At 50.3% G+C, this 27,976-nt stretch overlaps 1 protein-coding gene across 2 annotated transcripts in view; it reads left to right on the forward strand.

Moving 5' to 3' along the window:
- CD99 (CD99 molecule (Xg blood group)) overlaps positions 1–27,964 on the forward strand; it is a 30,224-nt gene extending 2,260 nt beyond the window's left edge. Inside the window, exons 2-10 of one of the 2 annotated variants that reach the window (XR_015158319.1) lie at positions 9,105–9,134; positions 11,254–11,292; positions 12,972–13,019; positions 13,870–13,935; positions 15,296–15,343; positions 16,328–16,396; positions 18,918–19,031; positions 21,818–24,395; positions 24,591–27,964. Coding sequence is in view for 1 of the 2 variants with exons in the window: in XM_086386166.1 (XP_086242292.1) it covers positions 9,105–9,134; positions 11,254–11,292; positions 12,972–13,019; positions 13,870–13,935; positions 15,296–15,343; positions 16,328–16,396; positions 18,918–19,031; positions 24,342–24,395; positions 24,591–24,616 (494 nt within the window). In the remaining variant the exon portion in view is untranslated. The remainder of the gene's footprint in view (positions 1–9,104; positions 9,135–11,253; positions 11,293–12,971; positions 13,020–13,869; positions 13,936–15,295; positions 15,344–16,327; positions 16,397–18,917; positions 19,032–21,817; positions 24,396–24,590) is intronic. The other variant, XM_086386166.1, reaches the window with a different exon arrangement.
- The last annotated feature ends 12 nt before the right edge of the window (positions 27,965–27,976 follow it).

Here is a 27,976-nt window from a genome sequence, read left to right on the forward strand (position 1 = left end):
GAGTCCATCTGCCTGCCAATGCAAGAGACCCGGGTTCGATTCCTGGGCCAGATAGATCCCCTGGAGGAGGGCATGGCAACCCACTCCAGTATTCTTGCCTGGAGAATCACATGGATGGAGGAACCTGGAGGGCTACAGTTTATGGGGTCACAGAAGAGTCGGACACGACTGAGCAACTAACCCTTCATGGACTTCCCTGGTGGCCCAGTGGCTAAGACTTTGAGCTGCCAATACAGAGGGCTTGGTTTAGATTCCTAGTCGGGGAATTATTTCCGCATGCTGCAAAGAAGACCCAGGGATCAAACCCGGGTCTCCTGAACTGCAGGCAAAGTCTTTACCCTCTGAGTCACCGGGGGAGCCCCAGCAAGCACCTGGTGTCGCCAAATAAAAATATATATATATATAAAAAAAGTAAAAGCAACTAAGTGAATGTCATCCCTTCTGTACAGGTTGTCAAAACAGGTTCCTTTAGCCATGCAAAATATTTACCCACCTTTGAAAAGGGCAGAGAAAGGACTTTGGCCTTGACTAGACAGACCTTTGTTGGCAAAGTAACGTCTCTGCTTTTCAATACGCTGTCTAGGTTGGTCATAGCTTTTCTTCCAAGGAGCGAGTGTCTTTTAATTTCATGGCTGCAGTCACCGTCCGCCGTGATTTTGGAGCCCAAGAAAACGAAGTCTGTCACTGTTTCCATTTTTCCCCATCTGTTTGCTGGGAAGGGTTGGGACCGGATGCCATGACTGCATGTGTAATCATAATGAAAAGAGTGAGGGAAGAGACGTCTATACCTGTTTCCAACGGAGCTTTGTGGATTTTTTTTTTTTTTTTTAATTTTCTTTTTGGCTGCACTGGGTCTTTGTTAGACTTCCCGGATGGCTCAGCCGTAAAGAATCCACCTACCAGTGCAAGAGACGCAAGAGACCTGGGTTCGATCCCTGGGTCGGGAAGATCCCCTGGAGAAGGACATGGCAACCCACTCCAGTCTTCTTGCCTGGAGAATCCCATGGACAGAGGAGCCCAGGGGGCTGCAGTCCACAGGGTCGCCAAGAGTCAGAGAGGACTGAGCATACTCGCAAAGGGTCTGTCTCTTGATGTGGCGAGTGTGGGTTACTCTCCAGTTGCAGAGCAGTGGGTCTGGGCATGGGGCTTCCCGGACTGCGGCTCCCGGAATCTGGAGTCCAGGCTCGGTAGCTGCAGTGCATGGACTTGGTTGCTCTGACACATTTGGGATCTTCCCCGACCGGGGATCGAACCTCTGTTCTCCTGAATTGACAGGTGGATTCTTAACCACTGAACCACCAAGGAAGTCCCAGTCCTAATTTATAATCACCCTTAAAACCATATGGGACAAAGACACACACACACACACACACACACAAGCTTCTAGCACACTCAACAGTTGTGAGTAGTTTTTTATGCGCGTGTCCTCCTGGGAGAATGGCCTGGTTGTACGGGACACGAAAATGGTGTGTTGTGTCTGACTCGCTGCGACCCCATGGAGCATGGCACCCCAGGCCTCCCTGTCCATCGCCAACTCCCAGAGCTTGCTCAAGCTCATGTCCATTGAGTGGGTGATGCCATCCAACCATCTCATCCTCTGTCGTCCCCTTCTCCTCCTGCCCCCAATCCCTCCGAGCATCAGGGTCTTTTCCAATGAGTCAACTCTTCGCATGAGGTGGCCAAAGTACTAGAGTTCCAGCTTCAGCATCAGTCCTTCCATTGAACACCCAGGGCTCATCTCCTTTGGGATGGACTGGTTGGATCTCCTTGCAGTCCAAGGGACTCTCAAGAGTCTTCTCCAACACCACAGTTCCAAAGCATCAATTCTTCGGTTCTCAGCCTTCTTTATGGTCCAACTCTCACATCCGTACATGCCCACTGGAAAAACCATAGCTTTGACTAGACGGACCTTTGTTGGCAAAGTAATGTCTCTGCTTTTTAATATGCTGTCTAGGTGGGTCACAGCTTTTCTTCCAAGAAGCAAGCGTCTCTTAATTTCATGGCCGCTGTCACCGTCTGCTGTGATTTTGGAGCCCACCCCCCCCCTCCGCCCCGCACCTAAGAGAAAGTCTCTGACTCTTTCCATTGTTTCCCCATCTATTTTCTATGAAGGGTTGGGACTAGGTGACATGACTGCACATATAATCATAATGAAAAAGTTTGAAAGGTCGCAGGAATCAGCAAAATATGGCACACAGACAGGAAGTGAGCCCAAGTTATGGTGAAAACAGAGCCTGTAAATTTGGTGGCGTTGGAGCGGGATTGCCCCAAACCCTTCATTTGTTAAAATAAATAAGTGTAAAGGAAAACACAGGAAAACCAGATCTGCCCGTGCCTTTGACAGCTGAAGTTGTATCTCTTCATGTAGGGAAACAGCAGTTCCTTTTGTTTTTTTTTTCAATTTCCTGTTCTTATTCTTTGCCAAGTTCGTATAACAGTTTTGGGAGTTGCCGTATGGGTGTGTGAGTTTCAGCTTTGTCTTAGAATGACTCGGTGCCCCCACCGTTTGGCTAACTCAAATTATTTTTTTTAAAGTCCTGTAAACAGGAAACCAAAAAGTTCCTCTTTTTTTTTTTTTTTTTTAATTCCCCAGTGTTTCTCCATGGGGTGGTGGGGTGGGGGGTTCGAGACCTCCGATGTGCTGTGAGTTGAGAGCAATCAAAGAAGAAAATCATCAAACAAGTCAGAGGAGCAAACAGCAGCTTGCTTCTGCCCACGCATTGCTAAGTAAGCCCCGGTGTGGTTTCAGGCCTGTTTGTGCCTCTGGGTGGACCTGGCTTCCTAGTGAAACCTGTTTGTTCCTGAGGGTCGCAGGCTGGGGACTTTGACATGCATTTGCCAGTCTGAAGCCTCTGTTCTTTCCGCTCTGCGTTCTGCCTGTGAAAGTGTTTGATAGAATCTCTTTATTTTCCAGAAGAGCCAGTTAGGACGTCAGCGACTTTTCAAAGAGTCAAGTAATGACTCCTTAGGGTGCTTTTGAGAGGAAAAAAGATTACTTAAAAAAATATATTTTTAATTGATGATTGCTTTACAATATTGGCTTGATTTCTGTCATGCAGCAACATGAATTAACCATCACTTCAGTTCAGTCGCTCATTCGTGTTCGACTCTTTGCGACCCCATGCACTGCAGCACGCCAGCTCTCCCTGTCCATCACCAACTCCCAGAGTTCACCCAAACTCATGTCCATTGAATCAGTGATGCCATCCAACCATCTCATCCTCTGTCGTCCCAATAAGCGTACAAATGTCTGGGATTCCCCAGGTGATGCTAGTGGTGAAAAAAAAAAACAAACCCACCTGCCAAATGTTAACAGACCTGGGTTCAGTACCTGGGTGGGGAAGATCCCCTGGAGGAGGGGATGGCAACCCACTCCAGTATCCTAGCCTGCAGAATCCCATGGACAGAGGAGCCTGGTGGGCTACAGTCCAGTGGGGTCACAAAGATTCGGACACAACTTAGCACGCACAGGCATACATGTCCCCTGACTCTTGAATCCCACCTCTGAGTTTGTCTAACAGCTAATCTTTCAGCAGAAACTCTGCAGGCCAGAAGGGAATGGCAGGATATCTTTAAAGTACTGAAGTAAAAAAAAGTAATCTACAACCAAGATTACCTGGCAAGGATCCCATTCAACGCTGAAATCAAAAGGTTTACAGATAAGCAGACACTAAAAAGAGTTTAACCACCAGCAAACCAGCTTTCCAGCAAATACTAAAGGGACTTCCATAGGGCAGTACCCACAGGAGGGAGGAAAGACCTACAAAAAAACCCGACCCAGAACGATGAAGAATCCGCCAGGAGGAACATACGCATGTCAATCACTGATTTTCCAGTGTCTGCAGAGAGTTAGGGTGAATTCCGCTTGTTCACCGCCCTTCCTTGAGCACGCGGCTAAAGTCAGGAGGGTTGCATTCCAGAGCTTGGAAGGTATTAGTCATCCCCAGACCGTGTAGCCAGAACATTGTGACCACTTCTTTTTCTCAGCGTCCCTCCCCTTCTCCCACCCACCACCCATACCCCACACCCCCACCCCACCCCCAGCCTTGTCTGATCGCACTCTACCCCTTTGCAAACCGACCAGAAGCCTCGTGGTGGTGTGACCGCAAGGGCGCGGTGAACCTCATCAGGGATAGACAGACAGCAAGCAGATGCTGCTGCCTCTGGGGCGGGCGGGGAGGTGTGCAGATTTCTCTCTGCAGGTCGAGAATTCCAGTGTTGCCCGTCACCATCTGCTGTGGCCGGCTATCTTGTCTTAGGGGTCAGTGCTCCATGGAGGATCAAGATGCCCTCATCTTGGGCACAGAATGAAGCCTTGCTGGACAAAGGGAGCCAGGGAGGTGAAGGCTTCAGTGCTCGAACAAGGGGTCACACGATGTAGGAGGAAGAGAAAGGGCCTGGGTGGATCTGAGACTGGGCGGGAGGGTCATAGGGGGTGAGGTCACGGGGATGGGACGCTTGCCTGACCCATGAGGGCAGCCCCGACCCCACCCCACCCCTGCCACTGTGCTGAGGACTGAGTTAAGGACCACTGGCCTGATTGGGGCTTCCCTGGTGGCTCAGCTGGTAAAGAATCTGCCTGCAATGCGGGAGACCCGGGTTCAATCCCTGGGTCAGGAAGATCCCCTGGAGGAGGGCATGGCAACCCACTCCAGTCTTCTTGCCTGGAGAATCCCCATTGACAGAGGAGCCTGGCGGGCTACAGTCCACGGGGTTGCAAAAAGTTGGACACCACTAGAACGACTTAGCACAGCACTCAGGGCCTGGCTGGACTGAGCCAGCCCTTGGTAGATGGGATTGATGATTGATGGATGGACGATGGGTTATAGATTTATAGATGATGGACAGGATGCATGCCTAGCTAGACACATGATAGATAATAGATAAGGCCGGTAGATGGAATGATTATGCAGTTAGATGGATGGATGTAAGGATTGGACGGTTGGATGGATGGATGAATATAGATGGATAGATCTTGAAGTTTTCCAGTGGTCATGTATGGATGTAAGAGTTGGACTATAGAGAAAGCTGAGCACCGAAGAATTGATGCTTTTGAACTGTGGTGTTGGAGAAGACTCTTGAGAGCCCCTTGGACTGCAAGGAGATCCAACCAGTCCATTCTAAAGGAGATCAGCCCTGGGTCTCTTTTGGAAGGACTGATGCTAAAGCCGAAACTCCAGTACTTTGGCCACCTCATGCGAAGAGTTGACTCATTGGAAAAGACCCTGATGCTGGGAAAGATTGAAGGTGGGATAAGAAGGGGACAACAGAGGATGAGATAGCTGGATGGCATCTGTGACTCGATGGACATGAGTTTGAGTAGACTCCGGGAGTTGGTGATGGACAGGGAGGCCTGGCGTGCTGCAGTCCATGGGGTCGCAAAGAACTAAACTGAGATCTTGAAAGTGAAAGCCGCTCAGTCGTGTCCGCCTCTTTGGGACCCCCATGGACTTTTCAGTCCAAGGAACTCCCCAGGCCAGAATCCTGGGAGTGGGTAGCCTTTCCCTTCTGCAGGGGATAGATCTTAGATGAATGATCACACATAAATGATACATAGATTATACATAAGGTGAATAGACCAGTCAGACTCCTTATAAGCCTATCACCAGGCCGTGGCTTGTCATCTCTGCATTCCTACAAGATAAGGGGACTCAGGGCTGGGGAAGAAGGTGAGCGTTGCCTGGGGTGTGGACTGTGCACTCTGTCCGGCTGCAGGAAGCAAGCTTTCCTGTCCGCCTCTGCGAAGGCTGATGCTGGCTTCCCCCGAGATCTCACCTGCCCCCCCAAAACTTCTCTCCAGCTTCCGCTTCACCTTTGTAACCACTGATGGATCTAATCCATTGTAATCACGCCCGCGGCGTCTACACCATGCAGAAAGAGGGCTGAGCGCCGGAGAACAAAACTTGACCATGGTGCTGCTAGAGAAGGGCTCTCTAAGAGGGGTCCCTCGGACAGCCAGGAGATGCCGCCATGGAGGTGGTTCGGTGTCCCGCGCCCACGGGGAGACTGATCATTGCTGTGACTCGGTGTTTGTGGTCTTCCCGTCCTCCCGTTGGGGCGTGTCCAAGTATCACCCTGGTGGGACTCCAGGGAAGCTGGACCATGGCCTCGAGCTCGGTGCTGGGCACCCGGAGGCTCGGTGGTTATTAGAGGCACGGACTCGTGGTTTCTGCGGCAGGTGAAACCCCAGATGGTGCCCCCCACGAGGAGCCCAGCGCGCAGGCCTTGGGGACGCCTGGGGTCTCGGGAGGATGGGATGACGGAAGGAAGGAGACCAGCTGGCCGAGCGTGATGGGGAGGATGCTGGGTGATGATTCATGGCCCATGTCCCCTCTGGGGCCCGCCTCGCCCCATCTGAGTCACGGGGTTCCCCCCCGTCCCTTCCTCCAACACATCTGGAGACTTGAGGGGGCACCGCCTGCAAACCACAGACGCACCGAAGGCTTCCGGCCCAGGGGCTGGGGTCCTGCCACGCTCTGCAGCGAGCGAACCGCCTTGAAGGTCTCTGCCTCCGAGGTCTGCAGCGGGCACTCGGCTTCTGGCCGTGTGGACAGTCCACCCCGCCTCCACGACCGCTGGGGTGGGCTGGGGGTGGGTCTGTGTGTGGGCACCCCCCGAACTCCCCGCCAAGGTGGGAGGCACTCAGGGGAGCCGTCAGCTTCTCGAAGTCGGGGTGCGGACACAGGAGGCAGCCTCTGGGAAGAGCGGGGGCCTGGTCAGTGTGGAGACGCCGCCCAGGTGATGGGTAGAGAACCATCCCGGCTGGGTGGGTACCAGAGTCTGCAGTGAGGACCGCTAAGCAGGGAGGCAGTGTGTGCACAGCCACTCAGACAGAAAGCGCGTGCACTGGTTCAATACGTATTCACACACACACACACACAGCACTTGTTCAATACGTATTCACGCGCGGGCACAGACACACACATATACGCACCCGTGAGAGTGTACCTGCAGAGCACACACATGCACACATATGCATCTGTCGCTCAGTTGTGTCCTGCTCTCTGCGACCCCGTGGACTGTAACCCTGCCAGGCTCCTCTGTCCGTGGGATTCTCCAGGCAGGAACACTGGAGTGGGTCGCCCTGCCCTCCTCCAGGGGGGTCTTCCCGACCCAGGGATCGAGCCTGCGTCGCCTACGTTGGCAGGCGGGTTCTTTACCGTCCGAGCCGCCTGGCAAGCCCCAGATGTAGGCGTGTGTGCGTCTGAGTCTTAAACTCCTTATTCATTGCCCCATCACCACTTCTGCCTTTTGGGAACCACGGGTTTCTTTTCTGTGTCTCTGAACCTCTTTTGGTTTTATAAATAGCCTCACTGGTATAATATTTTTTTACATCCTACACGTCAGTGATACATGATATCTGGCTTTCTCTGTCTGACTGACTTCACTGAGTATAATCGTCTCCAGGTCCACTCATGTGGCCGCAAATGGCATTATTGCGTTCTTTTTTTACAAATAGGATCTGCCTGCCTGTTCGTGTGGGAAGAAAAATCACACACAGAGACACATTGCCCCAAACTCTACACTTGCACATGTGCACACACCCAAACTGCACACATCGGCAGAGGAAACCCCGCCTGTACACACACCACACATCCACACACCCACACTGCACTTAGACGCACACTTGGGCACACGCACAAGGCAAGCACACATACCTGTACGCATACACACATGCAAACAGCCCAAACCACACACCTACACACCAACCCCCCTGGGTCCCGAGTGAGTGAAAGTCGCTCAGTCGTGTCTGACTCTTTGCGACCCCATGGACTGTAGTCCCGCCAGGCTCCTCCGTCCGTGGGATTCTCCAGGCAAGAATACTGGAGTGTTGCCATGCCCTCTTCCTGATACAGTGATGGAACCCAGGTCTCCTGCATTGCAGGCAGATTCTTTACCATCTGAGCCACCAGGGAAGCCCAAGCCACTCTGTAAATGGGCACAGACACACACACACACACACACACACTCAGTCACTCAACACACACAGCTGCACGCCCGTCCACATACACACAAGAGAGGAAGGGGGTTCTAGTCTTTCTGTGTGACATTCCGCAGGACAGAGCATATCGTGACTGTCTGGAGCTTCCCGGGGATGAAGGCAGCTTGTTAGATGCCCGGCAGTTCCTGAGGTTGGGGGAGCTTCGTGTCATCTTTGATTTGCGCACATTTGCAAAGACCCTGATGCTGGGAAAGATTGAAGGCAGGAGGAGAAGGGGGCGACGGAGGATGAGATGGTTGGATGGCATCACCGACGCGATGGACATGAGTTTGGGTAAACTCCGGCAGTTGGTGATGGACAGGGAGGCCTGGCGTGCTGCCGTCCATGGGGTCGCAAAGAGTTGGACACGACTGAGCGACTGGACTGAGCGGAACAGTGATCCTTTAGTCGGCCACCATTCTCCTTTCTGCTGACCGGACACTCAGCAGAATTCCCTTTGCTTTTCTTCAATTCATCATTAATTGGGAATAGAAATAGTATTGACGTCGTTTCAATAAAGCAGTCAGCAACTGGATCGAAGAACCGTGGAATAAAGGCAGTTTCCGCCTTCTCGGCAGCAGTTAAGAAAGAAAAGGAAAAGTTATGCTTTCCTGGATCGTCTGGTGTTTCTACAGGAAGTACGTTTGGGTTGTTTAGTTATGGATAGGTTGCTATTCGAAGGGTTTTCCTCTCCACGTTTTCTCCGTCGTGTGTTGGAAACTGGGCTTCTCCGGTAACTCAGACGGTGAAGAATCCACCTGCCAATTCAGGAGACGCGGGTTGGATCCCTGGGGCGTGAAGAACCCCCTGGAGAAGGGAATGGGTACCCAGCTCAGTGCTGGAAGTTGTTCCTTGTCGATTTCAAAAGACCTGCTTTTTTTAGAAAAACTCACGTGCAGAATTATCCTGGTTTCCTGCTAGTTTAGTTGTTGCTAAACACTGAGATCGTCGACAGTCTAAAAGATAAGCTGACATGTTCTTACTTTTAGGCTTGAGGGTGAATATTGCAAAACAGAACTCAACACGTGATCCACCTTCCAAAACCATGCCCCTTTTTTTATTGTTTTCTTAAATTCCCAATTTAATTTTTAGTAACTAACTGGACTCTTTTTTTTTTTTCCAGAGGATTTCGATTTATCACACGCCCTTGATGGTAAGTAATATTGCAAGCATTTTATAGACTTGGAACATAGTAAATCTTTTGAAACACGTCTTAATGGCGATCACCAGACTCACAATTGTTGAGGAAAATGGAGATGCTCTCATCGGGACACGTTAATCCTTTTTTTGGTGGAATAACTTCCATACTCCGTGGAGGTCAGGAGCCCACACAGGATTGCCAGGCGCTTGGAGAAGTGGGTGGTCCCCCGTGGGCTGGTCCTCGCTGAGCTGATTTCCTGTGGACTGATCTCTCATGGGCTGATTCCCTGTGGACTGGCCCCACCGTGGGCTGGTTTCCTGGTGGCTGGTCCCTCATGGGCTGGTTTTCCGTGGGCTTGTTTCCTGTGGGCTTGTCCTTTGTGGGCTGGTTTTCCGTGGACTGGTCTCCTGGGGGCTGGTCCCTCGTGGGTGGTTTTCCGTGGACTGGACCCCCGTGGGCTGGTCTCCTGTGGGCTTGTCCCTTGTGGGCTGGTTTTCCGTGGACTGGTCCCCCGTGGGCTGGTTTTCCGTGGGCTGTTTCCTGTGGGCTTGTCCTTTGTGGGCTGGTTTTCCGTGGACTGGTCTCCTGTGGGCTGGTCCCTCGTGGGCTGATTTTCTGTGGGCTTGTCCCCCGTGGGCTGGTTTCCTGTGGACTGGTCCCTCGTGGGCTGGTTTCCCGTGAGCTTGTCCCCCGTGGGCTGGTTTTCTGTGGGCTTGTCCCCCATGGGCTGGTTTCCTGTGGACTGGTCCCTCGTGGGCTGGTTTTCCAGTGACTGGTTCCCTGTGGGCTGGTCTCCCGTGGGCTTGTCCCTCGTGGGCTGGTTTCCTGGGGGCTGGTCCTCTGTGGGATGATTTCTCATGGGCTGATTTCCCATCAACTGGTCTCCTATAGGCTGATCTGTCCTGGTGGTTGCCCATGGCCTGATCCCTTGTGGGCTGGACTTTTGTGAGCTGGTTTCTTGTGGGCTGGTCTTCTGTGGTCTGGTCTCCTGTGGGCTGGTCCCCCGTGGGCTGCTCCCCCAGGGTCACACTGACTCCGTATCTCATCCTGTGGCTGCATCTCCCTGATCTCCCTGTCTCCTCTCATGCGGCCACTTGACGTCAGCACCTCTGTGTCTCCCAGTCTCCTTTTCCTAAGGGCCCTCATCTATAAGGGTCTGTGCTAATGCACTGTGACCACCCCCCACCACCAACGTTACTTGCAAAGACCCTGTTTGTAAAGAAGGTCAGATTCTGAGGCTCCCGTTGAATTTGGGGGCCCAGGATCCATCCCAGGACATCTTTTTTTAACTCCTGGGGTCCGATGCAGAGGCCTCAGTGAAACCCACGAGAGCAGCAGCGTTCCCAAAAGCCAACGGTTGTGGGTGGGGGGATAGTCTTATTCTTGACGGTAGAAGCCTTCTCCTGCTTGGTGCTGGGAAGAGATGCCCTGGAGGTGTCCATGGTCCAGATGATCTCAGCCCCACTCTGCCTTGGTGCCCAGAGGGTCAGCCTCGGTGGGAGTCCCAGGTGGCCAAAAGATTGCTCCACCTAAGAAACCCGAACAGCCTTTTAGCCAGGGGTTGCTAAAGGCTGCTCCCCTGCTCCTGCAAAGGCCCCGAGCTCTGACCCGTGTTCTGCTGCTAAACAGCTGTTCTCCGGGCTTCCTCTTTTACTCCTTGGCTGCTGGCTGAGCTGTCTGGAAAACATGATGCTTCAGACATTTTCTGACTCTTTTTTTTTTTTCTTCTCTTAAATGTATTTATTTGGCCCCTCTGGGTCCTTGTGGCTGAGCGTGGACTTTGTCTAGTTTTGGCGAGTGGGGGTTACTCTCTGACTGGGGTACACGGGCTTCGCATTGTGGAGGCTCCGCTTGTTACAGAGGAAGGGCTCTCGGCCATGCAGGATTCAAGAGTTGGATCTTGAATTGATTCAAGAGTTGTGGGAGCGTGGGCTTACTGGTCTTGTGGGATCTTCCCGGATCAGGGGTTGAATCCTTGTCCCCTGCGTTAGCAGGGGGATCCTTAAGCCCTGGATCCACCAACAGAAGACCCCCCTCTCTGGCTCTTTTTAAGGAAACAGGAGTGCGTGGAGGGCTGAGTGTGTTTCCCAGCCGCCAGATTTCTGACTGAAATGTCTTTTCTCTTCCGCAGATGACAAGAAACCCACTGTTACACCAAAACCGGCACCCGGTAAGAAGCAGAGGTGCTCAGCGTCCATAAACACAGCACAGTCGTGCACCCCACTTTCGCCAGGATCTGGGGGAGATGCAGACGGCTAGATGCCCGCAATGGATACGGCCTGGTTTTTATTTGAACCATGCTGTGATGTCTCACGTCCAGCAGTGGCCGTAAGCGAGCAGACGCTGACACTTTGGCGAGGTGCTCTGGGGGTCCCGTGGGAAGCGTCTCTTTATGCCGAGTGTCTCTTACTGGATTTCAATACTCATCTCTCGGGAGGAGCAATTTTAGAAGCTGGGACCCTCTTATAACCCGTGAGCAGAGTCAGATCTCAGTGTCCACGAGGAGCATACCTGATGTCGCTCACCCTTTCTGGAAAAATCTCAAGATTCAGACCAATGAGACAATGAGAGAACCGCGTAAGGATCAGATACAGTGGGGTGTGGGGGCGGCTTCCCAAGTGGCGCTGGCGGTAAAGAACCCGCCTGCCAGACGCAGGTTCGAGCCCTGGGTCGGGAAGATCCCATGGTGGAGGGCATGGCAACCCACTCCAGTCCAGAATTCTTGCCTGGAGAATCCCACGGACACAGGAGCCTGGTAGGGTACAGTCCTTGGGGTCGCAGGGAGGTGGACACAACTGAAGTGACTTAGTGCACGCACGCACGCACGCACGCACGCATAGATTCACTGGGAGTTAGCCACCCAGCATGCAATCAATGCCCTAAGTTAACCGAGCTCTTATCGCCTATTTTAATATATATATGTATATATAATAGCTCAGTTTAATTATTGGGCTTCTCACCTGAAAAGGTGAAAGTGTTAGTTGCTCCGTCGTGTCTGGCTCTCTGCAAGCCCGTGAACTGTGTAGCCCGCCAGGCTCCTCCATCCGTGGGACTGTCCACGCAAGAATGCTGGAGCGGGTTGCCATTGCCTTCTCCAGGGGATCTTCCTGACCCGGGTCTCCCGCACTGCAGGCCACTTCTTTACCATCTGAGCTACCAGGGAAGCGTTGTTGAGTAAAGGATAGTGTTGCTCATATAACTGTGTTGGATCCACCCGCGTGTGCAGAACACGCTGGCTGAGTCACTGTTGAACAGCAGAAATGTGTACCATCACGAGCTCCCTGGAACGTTGATGGTGTTTCCTACTTATGACTCACGATGGCTCCGAACCTTGTGTTGGGTGGGCACAGAAGCTGTCCTGGGTGTGTCTCTGGGACTTGAGTCCTTAAGACAGAGAAGGCCACCTCTAAAATCTCCAACCCTCTAAAACGTCACATCATTTTATCGAACACGCCTGAGTCAGCCGAATCACTTTTTCACTGGGTGTGAACCCGAATCAAGCCACAGGTTTCTGCTGTTGTATTATAACATCTACGTTGCCGAAGTCACGGGCATCTTGGGAGAGTTGGTTTCACGGTGGACAGTCAACAGGGAAAGAATCGTCTGCAGACAGAAGTCAGAATTCCAGCTCGGTCCATGGGGGCCATAATTGATTTATAGATACCCTTCATGATTTTGATCTTTCCTTTTGTTCTTTTCCTTGAAGAGAATAAGTGTGTGAAAACGGTCAGGAGTTTGGTATTGCGGTTGATACAGACTGATACTCTGTACTATCTGTGTCGAAAGCCATTTTCTGCTCTTCATTTCATGCATTTTAAGTTCTGTTGACACAGTTTTTTTCTCCTTTAGGGAACGATGGCTTCGATTTAAACGATGCGATTGGTGGTGGAGGAAACGGTAAGTAGTCTTGTCTTTAATCTCCTGTGGGTGTAACCTGGTTATTTTATCATTTCAAGGAGGCTTTTTCTCTTCTAACTAAATCAAATGGGTTTGCACCCGGAAAAGCCTAAGGAAACGGTGTTATTGTTTGTTGGTTTTGAGCTTTTGGCTTTTGTCTGCATGTCTTCTTTTGATTTAGACCTCTGATGGTGTCTGAGGTGACATGAGACAAAATGAAAACACCCTTGGCAGGGCTGGCCTCGTGGGTTCGTGGGGTCACGCCGAGTAGGTCTTCAATCCTTGGTCGAACGAATGCTGTGTGGCCGCTGAAAATGGTAGCATAGTTTGAGCAAGGACATGCAAAATGCATTCTCACTTTGGACTGGACCCCACAAATTCTGTAGCGGGCCCAGCCATCTCCTTTTTTGCTGCTGGAAGTTAAGTATTACAGCTGGATGCTGACGGACAGAAATCCGCAGCTGGCTGCGCGTACGTATCCCCGCCATGACAAGGTGTCCCCGGCTCTGACAAAGGGCACACTTCCATTTCCCACAGTCCAGTTAATCATCTGTGTGCGAGTTCTTCCCAGATGGTACTTAGTGGTAAAGAACCCGCCTGCCTGTGCAGCAGACACAAGAGACGGGGGTTTGATCCCCGGGTCTGGGAGATTCACTGGAGGAGGGCGTGGCACCCCACTCCAGTGTCCTTGCTTGGAGAATCGCACGGACAGAGGAGGCTGGCGGGCCCCAGTCCATGGGGTCGCAGAGAGTTGGACACGACTGGAGTGACTTAGCACCCACTCGTGCAAACGCATGTTCTGTTTTTTTGACCTCAAAGTGCTCATAACTGCAACTGTCCTCTTTCACAGACCGAGTGTCACCCAACCCACCGAAGCCAAAACCTCAGCCAAAGCCCAAGCAGCCTGGCACTTCTGGTAAGACCGTGGGGCTCCTGTGGCTCCTGTATGTGTTTCAGAGTTCGGTGACCTTTGTGTCAGCTGAAAGGAGGTCATTCCAGAGTTAACGTGATCCTACAGTGAACGCTCTGTGCAAGGGAATTCCAGTTTTCCAGTCCTGGAAAGCAGTATTCAAAAAGATTTTTCTTTTTTTGGATCTGATGTGTAGTTTGCTGATTTTACTTCCAAGATTGCAATGGAAATAAAAATGAGAAAAACACTGTAAGATTTTAAATATAGAGAATCAATATGGGAAAACATGGGCTTCCCTAGAAGCTCAGCTGGTAAAGAATCTGTCTGCAATGCAAGAGACCCCAGTTCGATTACTGGATCTTAAAGATCCCCTAGAGAAGGGATAGGCTACCCACCTCCAGTATTCCTGGGGTTCCCTGGTGGCTCCGATGGTGAAGAATCTGCCTGTAATGCGGGAGACCTGGGTTCCATTACTTGGTCGGCACGATCCCCCGGAGGAGGGCGTGGCAGTCCACTCTAGTATTCTTGCGTGGAGAATCCCACGGACAGAGGAGCCACTCATCCGTACACACACACGAGCATGCATACACATCAATGGAAAGACGATCAAGTCTGCTGCTGTTGCTGGCAACATTCCAGAGAGCCTTCTCCACGTGTTCTTTTCGTATTCCCCATTTCCCACTGAAACTCTGCATGGTCCAGTCATGGAAACCCCTTTCTGTTTCGGGCAGCTTGCCCAGAGGATGGTGGATAATTTGAACAATGGAATTTGTATCATCACGGGCTCCCTGGGGCAGGAACACTTCCCCACTAGCATCTCATAATAACTCAGTAAGTTGGGTAGATACACAAGCTCTCCCAGATGTGTCTGGGACTCGAAAAAGAGTCTTTAAGAAGGCAGCATCTGAAACCATCAGGAGTCTTTTATTTTATGGGCATAAAACATCATTTTATGGAGCACAGATGGGTCAGTTGAATCCCTCTTTCAGTGGGCACTAGCCCAGATTTGGCCACAGATATCCGTGCTTACATTGTAACATCTGTATTGCGGAAGTCGTTGGCAACTTGGGAGGGTTGGTTATAGGGTGGACAGTCAATGGGAAAGAATTGTGTGCAGGCAGAATGTGGAATTCCAACTCGGCCCACGGGGCATAATGGATTTATAAGTTGCTTTCATTATTTTGATTTAGTTTTTCCTTTTATTTTTCTTCTTGACCCGAGAAGAAGAATGTGAAAACGGTCGGAGTTTGGTTTTCCTATTGAGTCTTTGGTCAGAGTGATACTCGATACTGTCTGTATAGAAAGTCATTTCTGGTCTTGATTTCACGCAGAACTTCAGTATTCATTCACTATCTTTCTCCTTTAGGGAATGAGAACTGGGATTTAAACGATGCCCTTGATGGTGGAGGAAATGGTAAGTAGGCTGTCTTAAATGTCCTACCTGTCTGAATTGATTATTTATCATTTCAAAGGAGTGCGTCTGTCTTAAAGACGTCGAATTAGTTTTCGCCAGGAAACCCTGAGGAATAGGTGTATGGTTTGTGTGGTTGAGTTTTTGGCTTTTATCTGTACGCCTACTTTTGTTTTAGAACTCTTAGAGTCTTTGGGGTGTATAAGGCACTTTGAATACCATTGGTAGGGCTGGGCCTCACAGGCATGTGTGAACACACAGGACCCCATGCTTACAAGGGCCTGCATTTTGGTTTGAACAAACAGAGGCCACGCTTTCATTGCTCACGGTAATTCCTGGTACAGTCTGGAGCAAGGACATGCAAAATGGATTTTTCACTTCGCACTGGATCCCCACATGTTCTGCAGCTGGCCCAGCCATCTGCTTTATTTTCTGTGGGAGGAGCAAGGACATGCAAAATGCATTTTTCACTTCGCACTGGACCCCCACACGTTCTGCAGCTGGCCCAGCCATCTGCTTTATTATCTATGGGAGATACACGAAGTGAAGGATTATAGCTGGATGCCGACGGACAGAAATCCACAGGTGGCTGTGTGTACGGGGATCCCCAGCACGACGAGGTGTCCCTGGCCGTGACAAAGGGCACACTTGCATTTCCCACTTAACTATCTGTATGCAGCTGCTTCGAAGGTCGTGCTAGTGGTAAAAAAAAAAAAAAAAAAAGCAAATCTGCCTGCCAAGGCAGCAGACATAAGAGACGTGGGTTTGATCTCCGGGTCGGGAAGATCCCCTGGAGGAGGGCATGGCAAGCCACTCCAGTATTCTTGCCCGGAGAATCCCCTGGACAGAGGAGCCTGGCGGGGCTACAGTCCACGGGGTCGCAGAAGAGTCGGACACGACTGAGTGACTCAGCACCCACACGTGCAAACACATGTTCTGCTTTCTTGACCTCAGAGTGCTCACAAGTGCAACTGTCCTCTTTCGCAGGTGGCGGAGCGTCACCCGACTCACCAAAGTCAAAACCTCAGCCAGACCCCAATCAGCCTGAGTCTAACGGTGAGACCCTGGGGCTCCTGTGGTTCCTTATGTGTGTTTCAGGCTTCGGTGATCCCTGTGTCGGCTGAAAGGAGGTCATTCCAGGGGTGGCGTGATCGTACAGTGAACGCTCTGTGCAAGGGAATTCCAGTTTTCCAGTCCTGGAAAGCAGTATGCAAAAAGATATTTTTGTTTTGTTTTGTTTTGGATTTGATGTTTAGTTTGCTGACTTGACTTATCAGGTTTTAATGAAAGCTCAGAAGTATTCAATGGGATTTTTAATACCGAGAATCAATCTGGAGAAAGATGAGGTTCAGTAAAAGCTCTTTTTTTTTCCTTGATGCTTTCTGCTTTTTCTCACCCATCTTCGTGTTCTCAGAGTCATTAGACTGCCATCAGTTTTCTGAGTTGAAGAGCTGTTGAAACTTCCCATTTTGAGTGGACTTTTTTTGTTCATTGAAATACATTATTTGTTTGTATATTTTGCACATTTATGTATTTGTTTGATGGCATCACCGACTCAGTGGATGTTGAGTTTGAGCAAACTCTGGGAGATGGTGATGGACAGGGAGGCCTGGCGTGGTGCAGTCCGTGGGGTCGCAAAGAGTCAGTCAAGACTGAGTGACTGGCTGAACTGATTTATTTGTTTAATTTTTAACACAGAAAAATAGGAATAGCGTCCATCTTCTAACACAGTGAAGGTGATTATTCTATAGTATTTTATATCAGTTTAAATGCAAGCAATGTGAAGTGAAACTGTCAGTCTTTAAGTCATACTGTGTCGTAATGTTGTTCAGCCTCCAAGTCGTGTCCCGCTCTCCGTGACCCCATGGACTGCAGCACGCCAGGCCTCCCTGTCCATCACCGACTCCCGGAGCTTGCTCAAACTCATGTCCATCGAATCGGTGATGCCATCCAGCCATCTCATCCTCTGTCGTTCCCTTCTCCTCCTGCATTCAGTGTTTCCCAGCATCAGGGTCTTTTCCAGTTAGTTGGGTCTTTGTATCAGGTGGCCAAAGTATTGGAGTTTCAGCTTTAGCATCAGTCCTTGCAATGAACACCCAGGACTGATCTCCTTTAGAATGGACTGGTTGGAACTCCTTGCAGTCCAAGGGACTGTCAAGAGTCTTCTGCAGCACCACAGTTCAAAAGCATCCATTCTTCGGTGCTCAGCTTTCTTGATGGTCCAACTCTCACATCCATACATGACCACTGGAAAAACCATGGCTTTGAGTATACAGATCTTTGTCGGCAAAGTGATGTTTGCTTTTTAATACGCTGCTTAAGCTTGTCACAGCCTTCCTTCCATATCGTCAGACTTTTCCCTAACTAGTTCCAGAAGCATTTTCTGATGTTATTTACAAGTTTTAATCGTATGCATTTTCTTGGCAGTTAGATAGGATCACACCTGATGCCTAATTCTGAAGATGGTGTGTGTCTTCTGATTGTTTAGAATGATGGGTCTGCTAGTTTATGATAGTTTGGAATGTGGGTCCCAGGGGGTCAGCCTGGGGGTAGGAGGCGGCCTCTTAGGAGGGTGGGGTGGGCTGGGGGGCGCTCAGCACTGCCGAAGAGCCCACGTGATGGGGGAGAATCAACCAGGCTGGGGGGTACCTGGACACAGAGCTCAAAGCAGACAGACTGTGCACACACACTCAGGCTCAGATGCAAGGCACACACGCCCACGTACCTGCGCAGTGCTCGTTCAGTACATACTCATGCACGCAGACACACACGTGTGCACTCGTGAACACGTGCCCGCACCACTCGTGCACTAGCACACTGAACATGTGTGCACTCACGCACCTCTGGGCACTGGTGCAGTGTTCCCCTCTGCAGTGTGCATGCTCTGGGATGCACACACAGACATGTACACGTGCATATCCGTACACACACACGAGCGTGCACACACCCGTTAGCTGGAAAAACCTGCATGTGATGATCAAGTCTGTTGCTGTCGGTGGCAGCCTTCCAGAGAGCCTTCTCCATGTGTTCTTTCCGTATTCCCCGCTTTCCCACCCAAACTGGGCGTCGCCCAGTCCTGGAATCCCTCTGCTTTGGGCAGCTTGCCCAGAGGATGTTGTGTAAATCAAGCTGTGGAATTTGTACCGCAGCAACAATGTTTCCCGCTAGGGACTCCTATTAGCCGGGTGGGTGGATACATCACAAGCTCTGCTAGCTGTTGCTGGAACTTGAAAAAGCGTCCTTAAAACGAAGAAGGCAGCCTCTGAAACCATCAGCAGTGGTCGCATCGTTTCTGTCCAGCACGACGGGGTTTGTAACACCCACATCTCGGAAGTTGCCGGCAGCGTGGGAGAGTATGGTTATACGTTGCACAGTCAGAGGCAACAAATGCCCTGTAGGCCGAAGCTGATATTCTGGCTCAGTCCTCGGGGCCTAATTGATTTATAAATTACTTTCATTACTTTGGTTTGGCTTCCTCTAGGCGGGGCCACCAGCCCGCCCCTCTACCCTCACTCCGTGGTCTCCCCTGTGGGTGTTCCCTCCTGCCCATCGCAGCGCTCTGTGCTTCTCCCCACAGAAGAATCTCCAGGCGTGATCCCGGGGATCGTGGGTGCTATCGTGGTGGCCTTGGGAGGAGCCATCTCCAGCTTCATCGCCTACCAGAAGAAGAAGCTGTGCTTCAAAGAGAACGGTGAGGGCGCTCACCGCCACCTCCTTTCCTTGGGGTCTGGGTACCATATATTAAAAAAAAGCTAAAAGAGAAGCAGAGCTCCGGTTGGCACGAACCGTGGGGACAGTGGCTGAGAGTTCCTAACATGCTAGAAAACCAGGATCTGACTTTGCCGCTTCGATTTGGGCGCTTCCTGCGTCTAGCCGTGTGAGCTTGTGCAAGTTACTAACCATGCCACTTTGGGAGGTTTTTATGTAACGAGGACAGGAGAGGCGATGGTCTGTGCTTTAGACTTTTGGTGATGCCCAGGTCACCTGGGCGGGTTTGATCCCTGGGTTGGGAAGATCCCAGAGAAGGGAATGGCAACCCACTCCAGTATTCTTGCCTGGAGAATCCCCAGGGACTGGAGCATGGGGTCACAGAGAATCGGACGCGACTGAGCGACTCACACACCTCGTCGTCTTTAGGATAACAGCCATAGCCATGGGGCCACCATATTATTTTCTCAGCCCAAGGGAATCACAGTGGAAACACCGGGCAAGTGGTCCCCTTTTTGCTGGAACCTGGTACCAGGGGGTACTCAAAACAGTTGGACGGCCCAGACAGTTTGTAGCGGGAATGTGGAGAATGCCACAGCCAGCGGTGTGGTGATGGGAACTCCATCACCGGCATTTGGGCCCTTGTCCTCAAGTCCTGTTAACTTGGGATTTCTGTTGATATCAGCGAACTCTACTGCTTTGAACACAACTGACCTTTGTGGGTCTCTGGAAGGTTCTTGTCTAGGTCTTGTTTCAGAACCACTAGAGGAGCGGGTCGTGATATGGTTTGTGGGCAGCCCCGTGGGCTGTGGTTACCCCTCTTCCCGGGAGGAGACTTGAGGTATTTGAACTTCTCATCCTGTGTAAGATCCTGAGTCCTTACTCAGCCGTCTGCCAACTGATGTTGTCTGCCTAAGGGCCTGCCTCCTGAGGGATCTTGGGAAACTCCCAAGGAGACTTGAGTTGATGCTGACGGAGGCACAGTCACCCCCGAGGGTTGGGGTTTGACCCTCCGTCTTCCAGCATTTCAGGCCCGCAGACACGGTTTGTAGCCCGAAATTGACAGTCCGACGCGGGCGTTTGGATGCGGAAATCTAAAGTAAGCAGCTCTTTTTATAGCCCTCTGTTTGCCAGAGGAGGGTCAGGGCTACCTGAGGGCATCTTATTTCCCATGTGGGAGTGGGAGCCCTCCATCTGGCCGCTCTCAGGAAGGTGTGCTACATTGGCAGAAGGGTGAGCATCCAGCAAAGCCCAAATGGACAGATGACCGAGTTCCAGGAGATACTGGTAAAAGATCTACAGTTAGAATCTAGGTGAGGCTAGAGGGGAACAGAAGCCAAATATATAGATATATATATTTTTTTCTTTTGTTTCTCCCGCCGCTGCTGCTGCTGCTAAGTCGCTTCAGTCGTGTCCGACTCTGTGCGACCCCATAGACGGCAGCCCACCAGGCTTCCCCATCCCTGGGATTCTCCAGGCAAGACACTGGAGTGGGTTGCCATTTCCTTCTCCTAGAACTAGCAAAAAGAGCTTCGAAGAGGAAGCCTTCGATGGAAGCGAAACAGTGTTTCCTCTTACTTTTTTATTTTACTTGGCTGTAGGAGGTCGTGGTTTGGCGTGTAGGATCTAATTCCCTGGTCAGGGATTGAACCCAGGCGCCCTGCATTGGGAGGGCAGGGTCTTGGCCATGAGACCACCAGGGAAGCCCCGGTGTTTCTCTTTTAATTACATTTTCCCCTTGTCTGAAGACGCTTAAACTCAGAGCTTGGCACTCAAGCGGGGAGACGAGGAAGTCGCTCCACAGGGAAAGTGAGCACTGGGGTACGAGCCCCAGGCTTTTCTGAAAAAAAAAAAAAAATGGAATGTATGTGAGCAACTGGCACACACACATTCTCATATGAACACCAGAGTCGAATGCAGAGCGGTGAGGCATCTTTCTGGCTCGGTGGGTAAGACGCTCCGAGTGGAACACAGGCCTTCCAGAACGAGTTTACTGTCTGTTACCAAGTTACGTGTTTTTCATGAACCGTGATGGTATGGAAACGTCGAAACCCGGTCCATCGGGCTTGGGAAGACCCCAGGGGACCCTTTTCCGGCGTTCTCTGCACACGGGGCCGTTCTAGGAGAGTTGTCTTTTCTGGGGTGTTCCTTGTGAGTCGTGTGGCACCCACGTGGAGCTGCGAGTCTGTGTAGTTTCGGAAGGACGTGGCCACCACGGTGGGCCCCGGTGTGTGGCTGTTCTGTTGCTGGACGTGGTGGGTGGCTGACAGCTTGTTTGCTCACGGCGCATCTCCTGGCTGCTCCCTTGGTGCCCCTGGTAGCAGGGGATTCTGGAGGCTTGGGTGACAATGAGCCATGGGCACGTGCCCCCCCATTCTCCCCTCTTGTCCTGGCCTCCTCCTTCCAGCCTTCCTCTGTCTGCCTACCGATCCGTCCTTTCTTCTTTCTCTGCATTGCTTCCTTTCTGTCTCTCCCTTTCTCCCTTCCTCTTGGTCTGTCTTCCTTTTTCTTTCTTTTCCTGCCTCCCCTCCCCGTCCCCCCACCATCCCCCTCCCCCTTAACCCCAGCATCCACTCCAGTGATGCTCTTGCCGTATCAACCCGTCTCCTTAACTTCTGAGCCCAGCAGACGTATCTCTTAACAGCTTGCTGCTACATGCACCTGTGGGCTCTTGCACCCGAAGCCAAGCTCTCAGACATTTATTTCCGGTTGATTCTGATTTTCTTTTTATTTTTTTTTTCATTGTCCTTTTCCGGTCTTCCTTTGCAGATGAGTCGAAGATCTAGGGGACGCGTGGAGAATCCTGGGCAGGGGCGTGGAGATGATCCTTTCTGATCTGCATCTGTCTCGAAAAGCAAACCTTGTCTGTCCCTTTTTTTTTTTTCCTCCTTGCTACTAAGACGTTTCCCCAGGGATGTTTCTCCGTGACCCCGCTGGCTGTACTGTGAAGTCTGTATGTTTTCTGCCATGTTTCGACATGGCACAGAAGCTTGGGATGCTATATTCGAAGGCGCAGTTTGCCTTCGAATGTAGAAGTGAAGACAAATGCAGACGTGGTCCCTTTTAAAGTGGAAACCGACCAACGGTGCCGGGGGGCTTCCGTGAACAAAAACGGCTTTGTCAATCACCTTCCATCCTTGCCCGTTGGGTGGACCATCCTGTCTGCAGAGACCCCCCTCCCCTCCCCGGGGCAAAGCCAGCCCTAAGGCATAGGATATGATCTTTCACACTAATGATGGAATTTGTAACTTTATGACTCCGTAGCGCCTGGATTTTTACAGCCCATTTCCATGAAGTGTTTTTTTTTTTCCCCCAACTCTTTCTCTAATTGGTTTTTGCCAATTACATGAATTTCGCAGTTCTCAGTGAAAAAAGGAGAACCCACATGCTTAGGAATAACCTCAAAAATCTCACCATCTTCAATTGATTTTTTTTTAATTATTTTTAATTGGAAGATAATCGCTTTACATTTGCGATGCTAGTATCTGCTGTACAGCAGTGTGAATCAGCCATATGTATACATATATTGCCTCCCTCTTGAGGCTCCCTCACACCCTCCCCTTAACCTCCTTCCCAACCCCGACTTAAAATTTCTGAAATGTCAGTGCAGAAGTCCACGACGGACAGGGTCTATGACCGCCTAGAATTCGTGCATCCTCGCACCCCTCCATAAACACGGAAGTCAATGCCGGATCTTTCTTTCCCTTTTTTCACATCAGACCATCTCCTTCTTGCGTGTAAATATGAGTTTTCTTTTTCCAACCTCGTGCTGAGGGTCAGGGTCATGTCCTTTCCCAGGGTGGTACGGCCGGTACTGGTCTGGAGGCCGAGTTGCAGGATTTGGGATTAGTAACGGGGGGTGGCTTGAGAACCCCGCAACGGGGTGTCTCTCAATGCTCTTGCCGTGGGCCCGTCACCCTCTACCAGTCACCCTGATGGCTTTCACCCTGGTCACTCCCGTGGCCATCTGTGTCTTTGAAGGGAGTAATCTTGGTTTTGATGAAATGAAGCCTGCGTCCTAGTTAGCATGCACGCACGATCTGTTGTTCAGCTGTGTCCAACTCTTTGTGACCTCATCAACTGTAACCCACCAGGCTCGTCTATCCATGGGGATTCTCCAGGCGACAATACTGGAGTGGGTTGCCTTTTCCTCCTCCAGGGGATCTTCCTGACCTACGGATCAAACCCACATCTCCTGCATTGCATTCGACTTAAACAAGCTTTATTGTTATTATTCACTTTCTTCCACCTTAACTATTTTAAAGAGTTTATTTTTAGTTGGAGGATAATTGCCTTACAATACTGCGTTGCTCTCTGCTGTACATCAACAAAGGCTTCCCTGGTGGCTCAGATGGTAAAGAATCTGCCTGCAATGCGGGAGACCTGGGTTCAATCCCTGGGTGGGGAAGATCCCCCCTGGAGAAGGAAATGGCAACCACTCCAGTATTCTTACCTGGAGAATCCCATGGACAGAGGAGCCTTGGCAGGACTACAGTCCATGGGGTCGCAAAGAGTCAGACTCGACTGAGCAACTAACACTATGTGCATTAATATACGGTAGTTAGCTTTCTCTTTCTGACTTACTTCACTCTGTATGGCAGAGTTCATCCACCTCATTTGAACTGACTCTGATACAAATAAATGTGTTTTGGCTGGGAATATCATGTGTGTTTTTTTGTTCGCTTTGCATTATATCGAAGCATCGTTGATTGACAGTGTTGTGTTGCCAAGTGACTCAGTCATATGTACGTTCCTCTGTTATATTTTATTTTTTGGTGCTGCTTTATCCCACGGTATTCAATAGACGCTCCCTGGGCTCTATAGTCTGACTTTGTTCTTCATTCATCTTGTATATAAGAGTTGGCATCTGCTGACCTCAAACTCCCAGGCTGTCCCTTCTCCATCCCCTCTCCCTCTCCTGTATTTCGAATTCTGTCTCCTCACACTTGAATTCAAAGGATGCTATGCTCACAGATCCTTTCTGGGGACGGTTGGGGGTGGGTGGCAAGCGTGTTGATCCTCTTGGTGTCGATGTGTGTGTGCGAAATCGAGGAATAGAAATTTGGAAATAAAAAGACAGACTCAGAAAAGCAAAGGAGCAAACAGGCAGGACCCCAATGAAGCCCTTCACACCCTGATGACCGGGGCTGTTCCTCTGCTTTCCGGGAGGGGCTGGGTAGGCAGCTGAGTGGGGCGATGCCGATTCACCCTGAGAATGATGACGGGGTGTGTTGTCTTTGTATTCACTGCCGCCCCCCGCCCCAACTCGGGCCCGTTTTGTTCTTGCTTTCAGCCGAAGAAGGACAGGTGAATATGGAGAACCATCGCACCACCGCTGAGCCAGCAGGTGAGACAGGCTGGGAGTGTCATCCGCCATCATCACCAACTGTCATGCCCACCTGCGTCCCGACCATGGCTATTTCACCTCTTCCAACTGCTGCCCTGCCCTCCCACTCAGAGGGTGTTGGGGAGGGGAGGGTGCCTGGAGACGCCTTGAAAAGAAAAAAAAAAAAATCTGTTCTTGTGTCTTTGTTCTCTGCAGTTCAACAGACTCTTCTGGAGAAATAAAGACCTTTGGCAGCCAAGTAACTCGCAGCGGGCTTGCAAGCTTGCCTGCCGAGCCGCTCCAGAGATGGGCTGGAGGAGCAGAGACAACCCACTGGGACCTCGCCCCGGCTTGTCCGTGCCTTCCCTCAAGTTGGATTCCTCGTTTTAACGCTGGGATGCTTTATTCCCCACTCCCCTCTCCACCACGACCCCCTCCGCCGTGCTGGGCAGGTGAAACTTGACTTGTGGTGAGTTTTCCATCCACGGGAGCGGGAAATCACACTCGCCTTCTCCACGACCCTGAGGGGGTTTTCCCATGAGTGCAGGAACGTCCGACCGACTGAAACGCCAAGTCCCATCCAAGTTGCCAAGTTCCCAACCATCATCGTTCCTATGCCACCGAGGTTCCCCGAGCAGAAACTCTGGACCGTTTACAAACTGCCTGTAAATGGAATGTGTCTGAAACCTCTCCTGACCATTGACTCTTTAACGCAGTGGGCGTTAAGCCTCAAGCGAGTTTCCTCAAGAGTTCTTTCATTTCTAGTGAATTTTTTTTTCCCCACACCAGACTAATAAAAAGAAATTTTAGAAATCAAGTCCTATTTACGTAAATGTCTTGCCGGGAGGTGCCTTTTAAAGAAGGCTGTTGGAAATTTACTGACAGTAGTGACGTGGATTCCCAATTCCCTTTTCTGTAAGACGGAGATCACCCTAAGCACTAGCTCTTATTTCTGGCATTTGCTTTTGTCTTTTCTTTCCCTTCTTTGCTCACATTGGTGGTGGCGCTTTACTTGCTAAGTCACGTCCGACTCTTTGCGGCCCCGTGGACTGTAGCCCGCCAGGCTCCTCTGTCCGTGGGATTTCGCAGGCAAGAATACCAGAGTGGGTTGCCATTTCCTCCTCCAGTTGATGACATCGTGGGGAAAATACTTGTTAGCAGCCCTTCTGCCCTGCGTCAGATTCTTTCCTGCGTCTTCCGTGTAGGTAAATGGCCAGGAATTTGTTTTTTATGATCTTTGTAACACATTTATCAGCCTCCACGGGAGAGCTTGGTTTAACTGGGGGGGCCACACTGTTTTTGTGAGAGACAGTCTCCTATATTTTCTAACATCTTAGAGTGTGGACTGAGTGCTTGCTCTTCTCTTGGCTATTAGCAATAACTTCTCCACCTTTAAAAGCAGTTCCTCCACTCACAACAAGGCATACGCCGCACGGCTTCCAAAATACAGGCTTTTATGTGCTGAGTTGGCCAAAACGTTCATTTGGTTTTAAGTAAAAATAAAAGACATGTTCGTTTTCATCTGCAGCTGTAGGGAGCAACGTGTTCGTTGAACGAACCTTTTGGCCAACCCCATACAAGGGCTTTGCTTGGGTTTTTGTGTTTATCTCGGAAAGCGTGGAAGCCTTGATGTTGCAGATGGGCTGGATCCCACCCATAGACTTCCCTCTCCAGAAATATGAGGTTGTTTCCCTAATTTTCTTGTAGCGCAGGCCTGCTCACATAAAGCTCTTAGGGTAGTTATCCAGGGTAGCAGCATTTACCCGAGTGAAGACGTAATCTCATTACTGATGATGGTGTGAAGAACCGTTGTGTGCCCCACATCGGTCAACGTGGATTCAAAGGTATGATGTCAGCACACCTGTGCAGGCGGCCCTCACAAACCACCCGACCTGGGAAGCGGCTGCCATCAAGGTATTGACTGGTCACTCTTGTCGCGTCCGACTCTCTGCAACCCCATGGACTGTAGCCCCACCAGGCTCCTCAGTCCATGGGATTCTCCAGGCAAGAATCCTGGAGTGGGTTGCCATTTCCTTCTCCGTCCAAAAGTTCCTTTGGGTTTTTCTGAAACATCTCACGAAAAGTTCAGAATTGACTTTTTGGCCAACCCCATATCGGTCATGAATTCTGGGTCTTTCCGGCTTGGAAGCTCAGAGAGACTCTTGCAGTTGTTCTGTGGGGTGGTTTGCAACTGAGCCATCTCCCTATTGAAGGCTCAACCCCCCTCTCTCCACGACCCCTCCTCCCGTCATTGTTGAAAAGCATTGGGAGTTTCCTTCTCAAGATATTACCAGAGACCGCCACCAGTCTATTGAACTTGCTCTGTCTTGGACACTATGATAATTTTTGCATGTATGAAATGATTTTAAAAAATGAAGATTAAGTATTTATCATATCCATTCATCACTTCATATGAGGAATACCTGTGGCCCGGGTGTGTATAAGGGTGGACATGACATCTCGGTTCTACAGGACAGAACACAAATAAATGTCTTCAGTCAATGGAAGGGGTCGACCAGTTGTCAAGAGCTGAGGCCTGGATTAATCAATATGCTCGGGTCCTCTTGCTAACTAGCTTAGGTCACCGGGTTACAAAGGGAGCAGAGAGTGTCCACATTCACCCCCAATGAGTCATCAGAGTCTGTGCTTTGATTTGCTTTGTAAAAAAAATGTGTAAAGTCTTTTTGTAACTCTATGAATAATGTCAACATTTTTGTAAGCATCACAATCATAGGATAAGCATAAACGTCTCATTAAACAACAGACTGGTGAAGTGGTTAGGTTTAGGAAATTGTGACTCATTCCTGAACCTCTACCTGTAAGAAAGAAGTCACCTAGGCTTTTATTATGGACGGTGTATGTACATGGTTGTAGATTCAGCTCAATGTCTTGTTGAGATTAAAATAGGACTTTATCAAAGGTGGGGCCTTTTGAAAAATTGAGTTTAAATTGGGTGGTTTGATGATTAAATGCTTGGCGTAATGATTGCTTTTAAAACTCATTTAGGAAGTCCTGTATAAAGAAATCGCAGTCCAACAGGTTTTGAAATTGATGTCAAGATTTTATTTGAGGACATACCAGCAAAGGATTTGTTACAAGTCTTGGTCATAATGGATTTGATCAACCCATGTAAACTGTGGTCAAGGTTTTGCTATGAGATGCTGCAGTGAATAGCTTTGGAAGCAGAGTTTTGTGGCTCCATGGAAGTGCAATGTGTGTGTTGCATTAATGCCTGAAGTTGGCTTTGTGAGGGGGGAAAAAAAAAGCATGTGTATATTTAATTTTTATGGACATTGCCCAAATACCCCCTATAGAAGTTCTGCAAATTCACGATACACCCCAGTGATGTCAGATTTGTTTCCTCACTGCTGAGCAAGCTTTCCGATCGGTGCCAGTGTCTGAAGAATGATATCCCGTCAAGTGTATTTATGCTGCATTTATCTTAACACAAGTGAGATTGAGAATCTGTGTGCGGGAGACCCATTGACGTTCTGTTTTTGAAGGAAATGAATATGCTGTTTGCCCGTATGTGTTATTTTGTTATTGATTTGTAGGAACTCTTCACATATTAAAGATTTGACTTGACATAAGTAGCAAATGTG

This window comes from Bos grunniens, chromosome X, assembly GCF_055505025.1.
Source record: "Bos grunniens cultivar Pamir isolate PY7600 chromosome X, Bosgru_T2T1.0, whole genome shotgun sequence".
NCBI lineage: Eukaryota > Metazoa > Chordata > Mammalia > Artiodactyla > Bovidae > Bos > Bos grunniens.